The sequence below is a fragment of the Arachis ipaensis genome, chromosome B02, assembly GCF_000816755.2.
Source record: "Arachis ipaensis cultivar K30076 chromosome B02, Araip1.1, whole genome shotgun sequence".
Classification (NCBI taxonomy): Eukaryota; Viridiplantae; Streptophyta; class Magnoliopsida; order Fabales; family Fabaceae; genus Arachis; species Arachis ipaensis.
The window spans coordinates 104,764,301-104,782,313 of record NC_029786.2 but is presented as its reverse complement, the minus strand read 5'-3'; the positions used below and the strand labels follow the sequence as shown (position 1 = coordinate 104,782,313).

Below are 18,013 nucleotides of genomic sequence, written 5' to 3'. Positions count from 1 at the left end.
TATTCAAAAGCAGCTCGTGCTCCACACCACTCCTTCTTCCATATTAGCCTATGACTTTGATACCACCACAAAAATAGAATTCAAAACAATGTCCTGAAAAAAGAATTATATATACACAAACAAATTCAAAATTGAAAATTATGGTGGGTGGTATTTGGGTGATTAAAAGTGAGGACACTCACTTTTTTTCATTCAAATCCTAACCTAATGTCATCAATTTTCATTTCATAAATCTACATGATGATTTGGTGTATACATAAGTAAGATTGAATCTATTTCCTTAATAGAATAATCGCTTCAAGGAAATTGAAATGATCATTGTAACCAAAAATGGCATCAGAATACAAAGATCAACTCGGTTGTTTACTTGAAATTTTTTCAAGATTCGACATGGACAACGACGGTAGCTTAACGATTCTAGAACTCGCCGCGCTCTTGCGTTTTCTAGGGATCAATCCCATGGGGAACCAGATCCACTTGTTGTGGACGAACATGGAGGTTAACGGCAATGGCTACGTCGAATTGGAAGCGGCGGTGGAGTCGGTGCCGAGACCGAAGACCATGCCGGACTTGACGTACTCAACGACTTTGTCAACGGCAAACTTCTTGAGGTCGTCTTATGTGAGGGGAGGGATGGAGAGGGTCTGACGAGAAAAAAAATTTGTGAGTGTCGTTGTTGAGATGTGTAGGTTAATATGGAAGAGAAAGAAAACGTTTTTATAGTTTTTAATTATGTTTACTTAATCAATTTTTAATTATTTAAATTTTGAATTTAAAAAATTTAAAATTAATTATTAATAATTATAATTAATTGAGTTGTTCAAATTCTTATCTAATTACACACTTGTATAATTAATTGAGTTGTTCAATTCTTACCTAATTAGACACTTGATTGTCTATACTTTTCCATTAGGTTTGTGATATACATAAAAAGTGGAGCATTCACTTCGAGAATGTGGAAGTAATTAGAAAGAAGACTAATTTGATGTTTATTGGAGATGGCATTGGAAGGACCATTGTCAAGGCAAGTAGGAATGTTGTTGATGGCTGGACCACTTTTCAATCAGCTACCGTTGGTAACCATTTTTCTACTTTAATTTCTTCTATTTATTAATTATTTCAGTTTTTTATTAATTTTTTGTAGAGTGAAGTATTAAAAATATTTACTAAAGATTAATAATTTGCGTGATGGTAAAATATTTCTAGCTTTTCTTTAAAAAATGTTAGTTACAAAAATAAATTAATTATTCTATTAATTTCTATAATTTTACTTTTCATAAAGATCCGCAATAGGAGCAGGATAAGAGCTAAGCACTCTCCTTTATTGATCATCTCCATTCGGATTTGCCACATTGGCATTAACAGTATTATTATTATCCATAGTGGACTCTGCAGTCTTATAAAGTCTTGCTTGTTGTAAACGTCGTCTACAAGTCCTTTCAGGTTCAGGATCAAAGTCTAACAGAGGTTTCTTGTCCCTGTTCCTACTCATAAACAGACAAAAGACAAGAAAAGATGGAATTCTCTACGTCAGAGTGCAGAGAACTCCCAGTGAGGTAAACTTTTAATTTTATAATTAGATTATTCTTAGTGTAAAAAATATTAGAGTCAGTTAATTAAATATTTCTTCACAAATTGAAGGTATTCATAATTAAAAATCTAATTAGATTTTTGACCGCATGTATTTTAGGAGAAATCTTCTATTAATTTTAATGTTTTTGACATGAAAATAATCTAATTATAAAATTAAAAGCAATATAAGGACCCAATTAAAAAAAAAGTATATAAATAATTAAAAATTTAGTAAAACGATAGAGATCAATAGAATAATTAAATCTTATAAAAATTCATATATATTGTTAAAAATTTATTAATATTTGGTAGGTTTAGTTTTATTTTTTTATAATTCACCCTTATTCAAGTTGCCATGCTTTTGTTGTCTCTTCTATATTTTTTTTAAAAAATTGTTCCCTATTTAATTTGTCTTTAACATAACAGCCACACCTCCTCATAATAATAAACCAATTTTCAAACTTTAATAAGCCATTTCATGAATCTCACTTGTGATTAATGACAAGGGCCTGCACCAGTTTTTGTTTTCTTCCCTTTAATTTTTTAATTATTGTATAAAGAGTTATGCTAGGTGTACATCAAAATTAGCCACCAAAGTCAGTCACCAGTATAAAATATATGTTGGAATATAAATATACATTAAAAATAAACTAAACTACACATATATTTATACATAAATACATTAGTGGCTGATTTTGGTGTACAAATAACATTTTTGTTGTATAAAATATATATGAAATAATTCGCACCAATATGTATGTCTCATATCCAATAATGAACTAAATATAGATTTATGAAAATGATCATAAATTAATAATGAGCTCACATGTTATCTCAACAATGATACTGAAATCCTTGATTTTGGTTGATGAACTTTTATAGTAAAACAAATTGTTGAGAAATTATTTTAAATAATATATTGGTTTGAACTCTGAACATATATACACGGGCACCATTGGGTTTCTCAAAGGCATCTTGCAAAATTATAATAAGATATAAATTATTGATATTTCAAAATCTTATGAACATTATATCAAAATCTTAAGAAGTTAATTAAATTTTGCATGGAAAGAAATTTCCTGTTATATAATTTATTTACAACAATAAAATCCTCTCTTTTGAATCTAGAAACAACACATGATAAATAATAATAGAGGGTTCTATAGTTTCAATAACCCAGCTTATTATAGGTAGAGCCTAGAAAGTAAAATGCTACATATCTTTTATTGTGGGACACTTCATCACTTGCTTAAAATTTAGAGAAATAATATAACCACGAAAAGTCTAAAGGAAAAAAAGGCTATGCCCTTTTAAAATTATAGGCTATATGGTCCATATGATTCCATGCATAGTATAGTATAGATGTACAAAATTTCCCTGCCAATCATTACATAATAAAACACCATTAGATTAGATTATATATATATTGCGTAGGATAATTAACAATAATATTTGGTAGACAAAAAAATTAGTTAAAACAGTCAATTTATTTTATGTAATATTTATTAATTATTATTATTATAATTAATAAATACTGAATAAAGTAATACTTCATCAACAATGAGTAAAATGTTAACAAATTTTGCTTTAATAGTACCAGGTTATGACATATATATTGACCCACACACGTTCTACCTAGCTGTGTTATGTGCCTTAGGTCACACGTTATATATTATCTTTAGCTGACAAAACATAAAAATAAAATAAAAATAAGTTAAAAGAAAAATAATTACCTCTTTATGGTGGAACGTTAGATTCTAATTTAACCAACTTTATTAGATGTTATACTAGAGCTGTAATTTTTAAACATTGTCATATCCTTATACCTGCATTATATCATGCTGTATCCCATACTTAATAATTCAAGTTTAGAGGAAAAAATCAAAGTGATTAGTACTCTTTTCTAGACTAGATTAATGACATGAAACCAATTATTTCTTTAATGCAGGTTTGATAACAGTAACACAGAAAGATTAATGGAAATCATGTCTGAAGAAGAAAAAAGGGAATTTGGATTTGATGTAAAGGCAATAGATTGGAAAGATTATATCACCAATGTTCATATACCAGGTCTAAGGAGACATGTCATGAAGGGAAGGGGAATGGGTAGTTAGTGACTTACTTTGTGCTATGTAATCACCTGTCATATTCTCCAAAAACTTTTATGTATACACACTTTCCCTTGTTACCTTGAACACACTGAGAGTGTGGTAACAAGTTCAACTACAAGGGAATCTTCATTATCCCATGCTGTAATTTATTGGTATAATAATCATATTTCTGTAATCTATTACTAAATAGAGTGTTTAATCTTGTTAAGCCTTCTTGACATTTGTTACCAATCAATTTTTATCTTTATTCCATATTATTTTATTTAACAATATTAAACTAAAAATTGACAAATCAGTTTGAGTTTCCTAACCCAAATTTTGAGTGACCAAACAGGCCTCATCATCAGTTTCAAAGTTGTAAAATGTTATAAAAAAATTATTTGAATACAGATCATGTTACATAATACTAAATAATATCATTTAAGAATACAAATATTGGAAGAAACCAATGAGAGCACTGAAACATGTCATTGTTTTCCAGGAAGAGAGCATGAAGCATCATGTGAACATGCCCCAAAGGCAATGAGAATGTGCAAAGTCAATGTCTTTTTTTTTTTTTGGAAGAAAAAGTCAATGTTCTTTTGCTACATGGAAAATAAAATATATCAGCACCACCATATATTACTTCATTGAACCTGCTACTACTACTTCCTTTACCTTCACTGCAAACTATAATCCACTTTGCTTTGTTTTATTTCTTATAATCGTGAGATCATCATGGCTGCAAGATTTGTGGGGGAAGCTTTTCTCAACTCTGCACTTGGTACTATTTATGAGATGCTGATTTCACCTTTACTTGTCAACCTCATCCAGAGAAAGAAGCTTAACCGGAAGCTGGTTGAGAAGTTGGAGACAGTTCTGAAAGCTGCTCATGCTGCAATCAATGACGCTGAGCGGAGGCAGATTGAAGAGGAAGCAGTGAAGGACTGGCTGGACAGGCTGAAGAATGCTGTGTACGATGCTGAAGATGTACTGGATGAAATAACCACCAAAGCTGCCACTCAAAAGGATCCAGGTAACTCCCTGTCTCGCTATGTCAATTTGCATGATGATGGTGAGATAGTAACCAAGATAGAAGATATCATTGCTGCTTTAGAGTTAATTGTAAAAGAGAATGATAGTCTTGGCTTGAAAGAGATACCAGTGGAGGACATGTCATGGAGAATCCCATCAACATCTCTAATTGATGCGCGTGAAATATATGGCAGGGACCAAGATAGGGAGGTCATAGTAAAATTGTTGCTAGATGATACTAATGATGGTGAAATATTCGTGATTCCTATTGTCGGTATGGGTGGAATAGGAAAAACTACTTTGGCTCAGATGGTTTACAATGATGACCAAGTGCAACAAAAATTTAATATTAAGGCATGGGTTTCTGATGGGAAAGAAGAATTTGACGTTCTTAAGGTGACAAAGACTGTGTTGGAGAAAGCATCTTCTTGTTCTTGTAACTCTAATGAGTTAAACATAATTCAGGAGAGTTTGAAGGAAGTCCTAGCAGGGAAGAAGTTATTGGTTGTTTTGGACGACATGTGGAGTAACAATTATGATGCTTGGATAAGTTTTCTAAAGCCTTTTAAATCTAGTAATGAGGGCGTTAAGATTCTTGTAACAACCCGTCTTGATTCCACTGCTGATATGGTGAAAACTATTCCAACTTACAATCTGAGTTTGTTGGGTGATGAACACTGCTGGTCAGTGTTTGCAGATCATGCATGTCTTAATTCTGTTGAATCCCATAGCCGTTCTGCTTTAGAAGTAGTTGGTCGAAGAATTGTCAAAAAGTGTAATGGGTTAGCTTTGGCTGCTCAAACACTTGGAGGTTTATTAAGAGCAAAAAAAGAAGTAGAGGATTGGGAGTTTATATTGAAGAGTGAAATTTGGGAACTTCCGGAAAAAAATAGTGGGATTCTTCCAGCATTAAGAATCAGTTATCACTACCTCCCTTCGTACTTAAAACGTTGCTTTGTTTATTGTTCTTTATACCCAAAAGACCATGAATTCAAAAGAGATGAATTGGTGTTACTGTGGATGGCAGAAGGTCTTTTGCAACAACCAAAGAGTGGAAGTACTTTAGAAGAAGTTGGTTATAAATATTTTAATGATTTAGTTTCTAGATCATTTTTCCAACATTCTAACAATTTCAGAAATTCATTTGTAATGCACGACCTCATGCATGATTTAGCAATATTGTATGGTGGAAAGTTCTTTTCTAGAACCTTTGAACTCGAAAATGCAGACAAGCATGATGATAATCCTCGTCATTTTTCATATAATCTTGGCATCAATAATTCATTCTCAAAGATCTTGGAAACATGTGATAGTTTAAAACATGCAAGGACATTGTTGGAAATCAATCTTAATACATGGCATGATTCCTCAAAGGAAATTGGTTCTTGTAATCCTTGTTGCTTACTTGCACAGTTGAAGCATGTAAGGGTTTTGTCATTTAATTTTTTTCCTCTTCAGCATGATTCAGTGCTCAATTCAATAGGTGATTTGATTCATTTGCGTTATTTGGATATCTCCGGTGCACCTATCATGACATTGCCTGAGTCAATGAGTAACTTGTATAATTTACAAACATTGAAGTTGAGTAAATGTAGAAGACTAGAAAAGCTTCCAACCAACATGCAGGAACTTGTAAATTTGCGTCACTTGGATCTCTCTGATATGCCTATTGTGGTATTGCCCGAATCATTGAGCAACTTGTATCATTTACAAACATTGAAGTTGAGCAGATGTAGAGGACTAAAGAAGCTTCCAGACAAGATGCAAGATCTTGTAAATTTGCGCCATCTCCATATTGAAGATACTAATTTAGAAGAGATGCCAAAAGGGGTAAGCAAATTAAAAAAATTGCAATTTTTAAGTAATTATATGGTGGGAAAGCTTGAAGAGAATGGAGTTGGGGAATTGGGAGAATTAGCACATCTTCATGGGTCATTGTGTATTGAGAAATTAGAGAATGTTAATAATAGTGGTGAAGCATTGAATGCAAGGATGGATGAAAAAATACACCTGAATGCTTTATATTTGACCTGGTCATCATTTCAAGAAAGTGATATTGTTGATTCCCAAATCGAAAAAGATGTGCTCGACAAATTACATGCTCACAAAGAGTTGAAAGAGCTAAGAATCAGTGGTTACAGGGGTGCAGTATTTCCAGATTGGATAGGACACTTTTCATACCACAACATGGCTGAATTGGAGCTGAAGGGATGTAGGAATTGTCTGGTGCTTCCTTCACTTGGACAGTTACCCTCTCTTATGCAATTGAGGCTTTCAGGATTTGATATGGTGAAGATGCTTGGTGCTGAATTCTATAAGGCTGATGGAACGGATCATCATCAGGAGACACCCTTCCGATCTCTCAAATCTTTGTCAATTTTTGATATGTCTTGCTGGGAGGAATGGGTGTCATTTGAATGTGATGATGATGCACCATTTCCTCAACTTGAGCAACTTTCCATATGGGACTGTCCTAAATTAAGAGGAGATATGCCAACTTCCCTTCCATCTTTGAAAACACTATATATTTCAGGATGCAAGCAGCTTGGTTGTTATCTCCCAAGAGCTCCCATGCACCAATTAAAAATATATGGTACACAAGAAGCAAGAATGCAGGACCTACCACTTTCGATGTTGGAGCAACTATCCGTTGATGGAAAGCAGCAGGTGGAATATATCTTTGATGCCATGACCCATACCCAACCAACCTCTCTCACAAAGTTATACATATCAAACTGCTCATCAGCCATATCATTTCCAGGGGATTCTTTGCCCCCTTCATTGCAAGAGCTTTACATCACACGTTGCAAGAATGTAGAATTTCCAATGCAGCACCTACAACATCACTGGCTACAGAGATTAGAAATAGACAACAGCTGTGATTCACTTACATCCTTCGCATTGTCAGCGTTCCCAAATCTCAAGTATCTCACAATTGCAAGACATGAAAATTTGACATCTTTGGAGGAGCTGTCACAGTCACAGTCCCTCCGACAATTATGGGTTGAAGAATGTCCTAAGTTGGAGATCATAAGGTTGCCTGCCCCTTTAAGGGAACTTAGAATCAATAGATGTCCGTTGTTGGGTGAAGGCATAAAGAGGAAGGACCCCCACATTTGGCCAGCCATTTCCCACATCCCCCACATCCAAGTTGATTGGATTCGGATTCACAATGATTCAACATCTTAAAACAGGTAACTGCACCAACATCATATTCATTCTTTCATATATTATATTCTTATGATAGTTTTATTCTCATATTTTAATACTGAGTTTCTTCAACCCATTTTTTTTATGTAATAAAGTCATGTGTCTAATTTAGTTGTCATGATATCAAAATGGAACTCTGAGATACACCTTTTGAGCAAGTTTTCACTTTTCACTTTTGAGTAGCATTATATGGCTGCTAGTGCATCATAAGTTCATAACCCATAATTCAATTAGCCCATCTTCTATGGTGGAGCTATCACACTGCTACTTCCACTTTTTAAGCTTCTTGTCATCATTGGACAATTGCACAACCAAACAATAAAACATTTAGTCGCTTTTTTTCGCAGGAAGCATGTCAGCATAAGGAGTTTGGTTGATATTCTCTGCAGTTGACAGTTATAATTTTGTGAATAACTTTGTGATTTTAGGACAAAATGGTATGTCTATTGTAAGAAAGAAACATTTATGCCCCCAACTACAAATTCCTATATTTGATTTGCTCCAAGCCTCCAATACATTCCTAAATCCTAATCACTTTCCTAATTTTGTTGCGGTAACAGCTTTTTGAGCTGCCATCACGACCCCCCTCTTGTTCTTTGCTTATCCATATCCTCCGCTGCCAATTCAAAGCTGAGTTTCATGCTGCTTTCACCGGTCTTGCATTGAGAATTGTAAGCAACTTTTCATCCTTTCATTGCATCCATATTTGTTTCATTTTTCTTCTTCCATAATGTGGAAAACTTAAACGTTTACTCTATTTCTTCTTAGTATGGACATACATAAAATGGAAGAAATATATTCTAGGAATACAAAATATTCATTTCAGTCACAGAATGATGTCTTGGGGTGCTTAATTAATGTCATACTTTATCAAGGTAAAGTTACTCATTATTTCATTGCATGTAGCTATTTCCTAAGATTAATTTTATTGGCAATGTTACCTCTGAATTTTGTTCGGTCTTGGATAATAAATACAGAGCTTTTCAAATGCCTTAGACAAATCCATGAAAAATCCTACAAAGCCTTTATGTTGAGCAAGCTAGTACCTGTAGTAGGCAACATTTGCGAATCGAATCTTGGACTAGATGAAGATTCTTCCAATGTTATTATGGATGAGGTAGATGTAATTGTAAATTCTGCAGCTAATACAACATTTGATGAAAGGTTAGTGCAATAATTTCACAACAAGAAGTTCCAACCAATTTTAATATTGAGTTATTCATTGTAATAATTCGACTAGTATGATCAGATATGATACTGCTATCAACATAAACACCAAAGGACCGTGTCGCCTTATGAGCATTGCCGAAAAATGCAAGAAGCTTAAGCTCTTTCTGCATGTTTCAACAGGTAAAAAGATAATAAGGGCTAAAAAATCAAGTAATAATCATTTGCTAATTTTTATTACATTATTAACCAAAGAAAACTTTCTTCCATTATGCAGCTTATGTCAATGGACAAAGACAGGGAAGAATTATGGAAAGACCATTTAGCATTGGAGACTGCATAGCTAGAGAAAAATCCATATCTGAAATTCCACAAAGTTTTCTTCCAGCATTGGACATCGAAGGCGAAATAAACATGGTTTCGAATTACAATGGGAACATTGAAGACAACTTACTAGCTCAAAAGATGAGAGAGATGGGTCTAGAAAGGTAGGTGGAGTCCTTTAGTTTTCTGTGTTCTCTTCATTGTTAACCAAAATCAAAAAAGTAAAAAATACTACTTTGTCACAAAATTCTTGACCAATTTGGAATTGTTTGTCTAAATTTTTGTTATTTTGTTTTCTTAACAGGGCTAGAAGATATGGGTGGCAAGATACTTATGTGTTCACAAAAGCTATGGGAGAAATGATGATTGATAAATTGAGGGAAGATATTCCAGTTGTTGTAATTCGTCCAAGTGTTATAGAAAGCACTTTTAAAGAACCATTTCCTGGATGGATGGAAGGAAATAGGTATGTCAAATAATGGTAGGGCGAATATTTTCATATTTTCAAGAACAACCATGCTACATATACACCAAATACATAGTGGCTGATTTTTAGTGTGCACATAGCATTTTTGTTTCACGAATGTGAAAATATTTCTGTCTTTGGTATAATACTTTAAAAATATTTTCAAGAGTGTTACATTTCTGAGAACAAGTTTTACCTAGGATTCCACAAAAATAGTCTCATCTATATCAAATTGTTACATTCTACCTACCAAAGGCTCTAGAAGATACATGCTTTAGAAATCTATTCCCAGAAATAAGAAGGAAAAGGAAGCAATTCATCTACCAAGCACCTTTGAATAACCTAATAATAGCAATGACATTTGCATGATAGAACTAACAATTTTTTTGTCAACTTTTTAGGATGATGGATCCAATAGTTCTATGCTATGGGAAAGGACAGCTAACAGGTTTCTTGGTAGATCCAAATGGGGTACTTGATGTGGTAAGTGAAACTAATATAATTGCATTATAATAGAATTCTTTACTAGGAAAGAAAAACACAGAAAAAATTTAATTCATAAACTCAGGTTTTTTAATAACTCTTAAACTAACAATGACTAATATGCTTTCATAGGTTCCATCTGACATGGTTGTTAATGCAACCTTGGCAGCAATGGCAAGACATGGAATGGATCAAAAGCGAGATATCAATGTGTATCAAATTGCTTCATCTGTAGTGAACCCTTTGGTGTTCCAAGACCTTGCAAGATTGCTCTATGAACATTATAGCTCCTCTCCATGCATTGACTCAAAGGGTAGGCCAATTCAAGTTCCATTGATGAAGTTGTTTAGCTCCACAGAGGAATTCTCTGGCCACTTATGGAGAGATGCTATTCAGAAGAGTGGACTCACAGCTATGGCCTCATCAAAGGGGAAGATGTCTCAGAAACTTGAAAATATTTGTAGAAAATCAGTGGAGCAAGCAAAGTACTTAGCCAATATTTATGAACCATACACATTTTATGGTGGAAGGTTAGATTCTAATTTAACCAACTTTATTAGATGTTATACTAGAGCTGTAATTTTTAAACATATATCCTTGTATCTGCATTATATCATGAAGTATCCCATACTTAATAATTCAAGTTTAGAGGAAAAAATCAAAGTGATTAGTACTCTTTTCTAGACTAGATTAATGACATGAAACCAATTATTTCTTTGATGCAGGTTTGATAACAGTAACACAGAAAGATTAATGGAAATCATGTCTGAAGAAGAAAAAAGGGAATTTGGATTTGATGTAAAGGCAATAGATTGGAAAGATTATATCACCAATGTTCATATACCAGGTCTAAGGAGACATGTCATGAAGGGAAGGGGAATGGGTAGTTAGTGACTTACTTTGTGCTATGTAATCACCTGTCATATTCTCCAAAAACTTTTATGTATACACACTTTCCCTTGTTACCTTGAACACTATGAGACTTTGGCAACAACTTCAACTACAAGGGAATCTCCATTATCCCATGCTGTAATTTATTGGTATAATAATCATATCTCTGTAATCTATTACTAAATAGTGTTTAATCATGTTAAAACTTTCTTGACACGTGTTATCACTCAATTGTTTTCTTTATTCCGCTTTATTTTTTTTTTAACAATATTAAAATGAAATAGAGTTCATAAATTGAGAAATGAATTTGAGTTTCCATACCTAAATGTCGATTGACCAATCTAAACAGGCACAAAAGTAAATTTAGAATCATGTTTCTTTCAGAATGAAGCTTAGAAATAGATACATGGGGTACATTTGATTTGAAAGTACATTACTTTTTTTTCATGCAATAATTTAAGCAAGTAGGACAAAGGCAATAATGCAGATTACTGTATAGCTAATAAAGTAATAAGATCATAATTATCAGTGGAGGAGCGGCCTCAATAATTAAAACAACATAATTATCATTGATGTGCTTTTTCAACATTTCTGAAAAAATTTGGATTCCATTTAGAAAAATAAAAGTATCTTTTTGTAATAAACATTAGAAAAAGTAAGAAATGTGTGAAAGAATGTCATGCAAACATTCTCCTATTTGCTGTTGGATGCCGTGTGGACCATACACTTTATGAAAGCACTCAAACATGTCACTGCTTTGGAGGAAGAAAGCAAGAAGCATCTTGTGAACTTGCCCGGAAGAGCAATAAACATTTGAAGTCAATATAATTTTGATACAAAAACATTTATCAGTACCACACCATATACCTCATTACAAGCTACTACTTGCTTACCCTTTGTGAGAAATCTGAGTTGAGTGCAAACACAAACTACAAACCACTTCCTTGTTCCATACTTTCTTGATCTTGTGAACATGGCTGCAGAACTTGTTGGAGGAGCTTTTCTCTCTTCTTTCCTCAATGTTCTTTTTGACAGGCTGGCCAATGATAAGTTTGTCAACTGGATCCGAGGAAAGAAGCTTGACCAGAATCTGCTTGGAAGGTTGGAGAATATTTTGAACGTGGTTGAAGCTGTGCTGAATGATGCTGAGAAGAAACAGATCACTGACAATGCTGTCAAGAGGTGGGTCAAAAATCTTCAAGATGCTGTCTATGATGCTGATGACTTGTTGGATGAAGTATGCACCAAAGCTGCCACTCAGAAGGATCCAGGTAACTTCCTGTCTCATATCTTCAATTCACAAGATAGGGATATGGCTGTGACTAGGATTGAAGAAGTCATTGCTAGATTAGAGGATATTGCGAAACACAAAGATATCCTTGGTCTGGAAAAGATTGCAGCGAAGAACATGTCAGGGAGGATTCCATCAACCTCACTAGTTAAAAAATCTGATATGTTTGTTGGCAGGGACAGAGAGAGGGATACCATAGTGAAATTGTTGTTAGATGATACTAAAGATGGTGAAATATCTGTGATTCCCATCGTGGGCATGGGTGGGATAGGAAAAACTACTCTGACAAAATTGGTTTATAATGATGTCAGAGTGAAACAAAAATTTCATGTTAAAGCATGGGTTTGTGTTGGTGAGGAGGAATTTGATGTTCTTAAGATGACAAAAATTGTGATAGAGAAAACTGGTAGTTCTTGTCACTCGAATGATTTAGATACAGTTCAAAATCATTTGAAGGATAAGCTAGAAGGGAAGAAATTCTTGGTTGTTGTAGATGATGTATGGAGCAGTAATCGTGAGGGTTGGGAAAGTTTTCTAACTCCTTTTGAATGTGGAAGTGAGGGAGGTCATATTCTTGTAACATCCCGCCTTAATTCAGTTGCTTCTATGGTGAAAACTAATCATATTCAACCTCTCAATTTGAGTTTGTTGCATGAGGAAGATTGTTGGTTAGTGTTTGCAAAACATGCATTTTTTCCTACTGAGTCTAGAGACCGTTCCGCTCTAGAAATTATTGGTAGAAAAATTGTTCAAAAGTGTAAAGGGTTACCTTTGGCTGTCCAAACACTTGGGGGCTTATTAAGGACAAAAGATCATGAGAGGGAATGGATTGATGTTTTGAATAGCGAGATTTGGGAGTTTTCAGAAGATGAGAGTAGTATTCTTCCAGCATTAAGAATTAGTTATTACTATCTCCCTTCGTACTTAAAACGTTGCTTTGTTTATTGTTCTTTATACCCAAAGGATTACGAATTCAGAAGGGAGGAACTGGTGTTATTGTGGATGGCAGAAGATCTTTTGCAGCAACCAAAGAGTGGCAGCAGTTTAGAAGAAGTTGGTTATAAATATTTTACTGATTTAGCTTCAAGATCATTTTTTCAACATTCTAACTCTGGTAAAAATTCATTTGTGATGCACGATCTCATACATGATTTAGCAATATTCTATGGTGGAAAGTTCTTTTCTAGAACCTTTGAACTAAAAAATGCAGCCAAGCATGATGCTTATCCTCGTCATCTTTCATATAAACTTTGCATTAGTGATTCGCTCTCAAAGTTCTTGGAGGCATGTGATAATTTACAACATGCAAGGACATTGTTGAAAATAAATGTTGGTACCCCCCATGATTCCTCAAATGAAATTGATCGTTGTCGCTTACTTGCACAGTTGAAGCACGTAAGGGTTTTGTCATTTAACTTTCATCCTTTTGAGCATATTTCATTTTCATTGCCGGATTCAATAGGTGATTTGATCCATTTGCGTTATTTGGATCTCTCTGGTACACCTATCGTGACATTGCCTGAGTCCATGAGTAACTTGTATAATTTACAAACATTGAAGTTGAGAGAGTGTGGAAACCTGAAAAAGCTTCCAAGCAAGATGCAAGATCTTGTAAATCTGCGCCATCTCGATATTACAAAGACTAAGTTAGAAGAGATGCCAAAAGGGATGAGCAAATTGAAAGAGTTGCAGATGTTAAGTTACTATATTGTTGGCAAGCATGAAGAGAATGGGATTGGGGAATTGGGAGAACTTGTAAATCTTCGAGGGTCATTTAGTATTGAGAAATTAGAGAATGTGGCTGATAGCAGTGAAGCTTGGAAGGCAAGGATGGTTGATAAGAAATACATCACTCATCTATATTTGTGGTGGTCATCAGGTGAAGATAGTGATATTGTTGATTCCCAAATCGAAAAAGATGTACTTGCCAAATTAGAACCTCACAAAGACTTGAAGAGGATAGTCATCTGGGGTTACAGAGGTACGATGTTTCCGGATTGGGTAGGGCAGTCTTTGTACCACAACATGACTGAGTTGGTGCTGAGTCGATGCAGGAATTGTTGGGTGCTTCCTTCACTTGGACAGTTACCCTCTCTGGAGACGCTAGTCATTAAAGAGCTCGACAAGCTGAAGAAGATTGGTGGGTCATTCTATAAGGGTGATGGAACTCGTCAGCATCAGGAGACACCCTTCCGATCCCTTAAAATTCTCATTATTGAAGAACTTCCTTGCTGGGAGGAATGGGAGTCATATGAATGTGATGATGATGATGATGCACCATTTCCGAAACTTGAGAAGCTCCGTATTTCTGACTGTCCTAAGTTAAGAGGAGATTTGCCCACTTTCCTTCCGTCTTTGAAATCACTCCACATTTCAGGATGCGAGGAGCTTGTTTGTTATCTGCCAAGAGCTCCCTCTATCCTCAATTTAGAAATAGATGGCAAACAGGAAGCAAGAATGCGGGACCAACCACTTTCCATGTTGGAGAAAGTAGTAATTAATGGAGAGCAGCTTGTGGATTCTCTGTTTGAGGCCATGACCCACACCCAACCAACCTCTCTCATAGAGCTAGAGATCTCAGGGTGCTCATCAGCCATATCATTTCCAGGGGATTCTTTGCCTCCTTTATTGAAACAGTTGCGGATCAATAACTGCAAGAATGTAGAATTCCCAATGCAACACCAACAACATCAGTCACTAAGGAGTCTTGGAATAGACAACAGCTGTGATTCGCTTACATCCTTCACATTGCCAGCGTTCCCGAATCTCAATGATCTGAGAATTGAAAGATGTGAAAATTTGACATCTCTGGAGCTGTCACACTCACAGTCCCTCCAATACTTGGTAATTGCAGAGTGCCCTAAGCTGGAGAAGATAATAAGGCTGCCTGGCTCTTTAAGGGAACTCAGAATCAGAAAATGTGGGTTGTTGGATGAAGGCATAGAGAGGAAGGACCCCAATTCCCACCTCCCCGTAATATTTGTTGATGGGAATATGATTGATAATTACTCAACATTTTAAAACAGGTAACTCTTTTGCTATCTCTCTATATCCCAAACCCACTTCATCTTCTCCAACATCGTATTCATTCTCTCCTAAGTAATCTTTTTTTTATTTCCAAATTTGTAGTCCATGGGTACTTTAGCTTTTTGAATTTGTTTTTTCTCCCCATTGGACTGTTTTACCCCCTTTATTTGTTTCTTCTTCCTTTTTTCTTCATGTATAGGGACATCTATTGATTCTGCTGGGACTTGTGAATTTACTGCATTTGGGTGCTGCACCTCCATTCTTGTATTCTTGTAAGTTGTAAGGATGCTTCTCGTTGGATACCAATTTAAAATTCTTATACAATATGGACAATGAAATATAAAGTATTTTTTAAATAAATTAAAATTATATTTTAATATTTTATTGATATTAAAATATAAGATAATTTTATAATTATTTTTAATGTCTTATTTTAATTATATCAAGTATTTAAAATATTTTTTGTTTTAATAAATAATAATATATACTATTTTAAAATTAGAATAAGGCTAAATAACTTCGAAATATGTCTAACATGCAAATACCACGAATCCGTAAGGATGTGTGCTTCATAGGGGTAGCGGCTCTTCAAAATCTCATGTTTGAAATCTGCAATAAACAAATATAGGAAATCTTTGGGATGAGATAACAACTATGAATAAGGATCTTGCCTTTCATCCCATGTGCATGACGTGGCCTATTTTAATGGAGTCACAAACAACTTAGCATAAGCATAAAATTCATCAGTGTTTTTGTTTTCCTTCTAATTTTCCACAAAATTCTTAGATTATTGTTTCTTCTTTTCCTCCCAGATAACATGGTAAAACTTGGGCCTGTATTGTGATCTGAAAAAGCTTCTACTCAACTCAAGGAAGAAATGAAGGTTGACTAGTCGAGGCAAATTTCGTTGTCATGACTCATGATAACAAAAAGGGAACTCTGAGGCATGCCTTTTGAGTAGAATTATAACAGAAATGAAGGCTTCTTAGTGTATCATAACTCATAATTCGATTGGCTCATTTTATATAAGCATCTTTTCATCATTAAACTATTGCACAACAAAATAGTGAAGAAGAGTTTGGTTTACATTCTTTGCAGCTGAAAATGAAGAGTTTAAGATTAAAGGTATGTCTATTGAAAGGGGAAAAAAAAAAGGTTTATGCCCCAAACTATATATTCTGTCCTTGAATTGCTCCAACACATTTCTAAATGCTAATCACTTTCCTACTTTTGTTGCAGGAATTGCTTTTTGGGCTGCCTTGACCACTTTCCTCTTGCTCTTTGCTTATCCATATTCTCCACTTCCAAGTAAAAGCAGAGTTTCATACTTCTTTTGCTGATCTTGCCTTGAGGATTTTCAGCAACTTTTCACCCTTTAACATCCATATTTGTTTTATTTTCTTCTTCCATAATGTGAACGAATGTATACATTATTGCTTATTTTCTTCATAGTATGAACATAGATAAAATTGCAGAAATATACTCTAGGGATATAAAATTCCAGTCACATAGTGATGTCTTGCAGTGCTTAATTAACTATCATACTTTATCAAACGTATTCCTCATCATTTCATTGCATGATGCATATATACTAATAACACCATGGTTTCATTTCATGTAGCTGTTTCCTAAGATTAATTTTATTGGCACTGATACTTCTGAATTTCGGTCATTCTGGTAGATATATATTATGATGCCACTGGAGCTATATATATTGGACTTGTACCCTCACTCTCATATAGAGCACCAATGCCAATTCAACTTTAGAGTAGAGAATAGATGCATTAACTCTATGATTGATTTAACCAGCATGTATCTTAACCACTAAGCATAAGAAAATTACATAGTAGTTGCGGACAAGGACATTGCAAGTAGCAAATTACATTTTTTTTGTTGCCCACGGTATTCTCCAGTCCAACAGGCCAAAGACTAATCCGTCGCGAATCAGAGCTCTATTTAAGGGTCTGCTGCTGGCGAATGAGTTGCTCCATACATAAAGCGGGATTCGAACCCCCAAAAAAGCTTGGTGAACTCATTGTAAAGCAACTTTTGTTGTTGAATGAAAAAACTGGAGAGCACAGCCTCTCTTTCCTCTTGTGGAGCTCTTAATCTTCAACCGAGATCAAAGAACTCAAGGAACTGCTTGCCAAGATTTCTGAGTTTGCGGATTCTCTTCGGTCCGAGATGCAAGATTTGAAGCCAGCTCCAGCAATTCTGCAGCAGGGCTCTTGCAAAATGCACTCTTTTTGTGGTATCAACTATCAAACACCATAGGAATCACAATAATATCAATACGCAATATCTTGAAGTTATCGGAAATAAGTATGTATATGCGACAAAATATTATCATGAATTAATATTTATTATTTACAAGAGAATAGGTTTTCATTAATGATAATATTTTTAACTAAAATTAGAAACAATAATTACAATAGAAAGTATAATATTTATATGTTA

General features: G+C 34.5%; 4 protein-coding genes across 7 annotated transcripts; all 4 read left to right on the top strand.

Annotated features, from left to right (window-relative positions):
* Positions 331–3,686, top strand: LOC107627958 (probable calcium-binding protein CML15). The gene is made up of 2 exons (XM_021117097.1): positions 331–575; positions 3,521–3,686. The coding sequence occupies exons 1-2, from the start codon at positions 331–333 to the stop codon at positions 3,684–3,686; spliced, it is 411 nt and encodes a 136-aa protein (XP_020972756.1).
* On the top strand, positions 4,401–7,886 carry LOC107627957 (putative disease resistance RPP13-like protein 1). Its single transcript, XM_016330764.1, has one exon. The coding sequence runs from the start codon at positions 4,401–4,403 to the stop codon at positions 7,884–7,886; it is 3,486 nt and encodes a 1,161-aa protein (XP_016186250.1).
* LOC107627956 (fatty acyl-CoA reductase 2-like) lies at positions 7,659–11,461 on the top strand. Its single transcript, XM_016330763.2, has 11 exons — positions 7,659–7,891; positions 8,255–8,344; positions 8,468–8,578; positions 8,676–8,782; positions 8,885–9,071; positions 9,157–9,257; positions 9,352–9,562; positions 9,703–9,864; positions 10,266–10,347; positions 10,480–10,877; positions 11,073–11,461. The coding sequence occupies exons 4-11, from the start codon at positions 8,677–8,679 to the stop codon at positions 11,236–11,238; spliced, it is 1,413 nt and encodes a 470-aa protein (XP_016186249.2). The 5' UTR covers positions 7,659–7,891; positions 8,255–8,344; positions 8,468–8,578; position 8,676; the 3' UTR covers positions 11,239–11,461.
* On the top strand, positions 11,937–17,172 carry LOC107626192 (putative disease resistance protein At3g14460). 4 transcript variants are annotated; one of them, XM_016329011.2, is made up of 4 exons: positions 11,937–15,555; positions 15,756–15,828; positions 16,369–16,681; positions 16,796–17,172. In XM_016329011.2, the coding sequence occupies exon 1, from the start codon at positions 12,212–12,214 to the stop codon at positions 15,548–15,550; it is 3,339 nt and encodes a 1,112-aa protein (XP_016184497.1). In that variant the 5' UTR covers positions 11,937–12,211; the 3' UTR covers positions 15,551–15,555; positions 15,756–15,828; positions 16,369–16,681; positions 16,796–17,172. The 4 variants fall into 4 exon arrangements, with proteins under 4 accessions (XP_016184497.1, XP_016184498.1, XP_020972171.1 ...); XM_016329012.2 differs by lacking the exon at positions 15,756–15,828; XM_021116512.1 differs by having other exon boundaries at positions 11,938–15,820.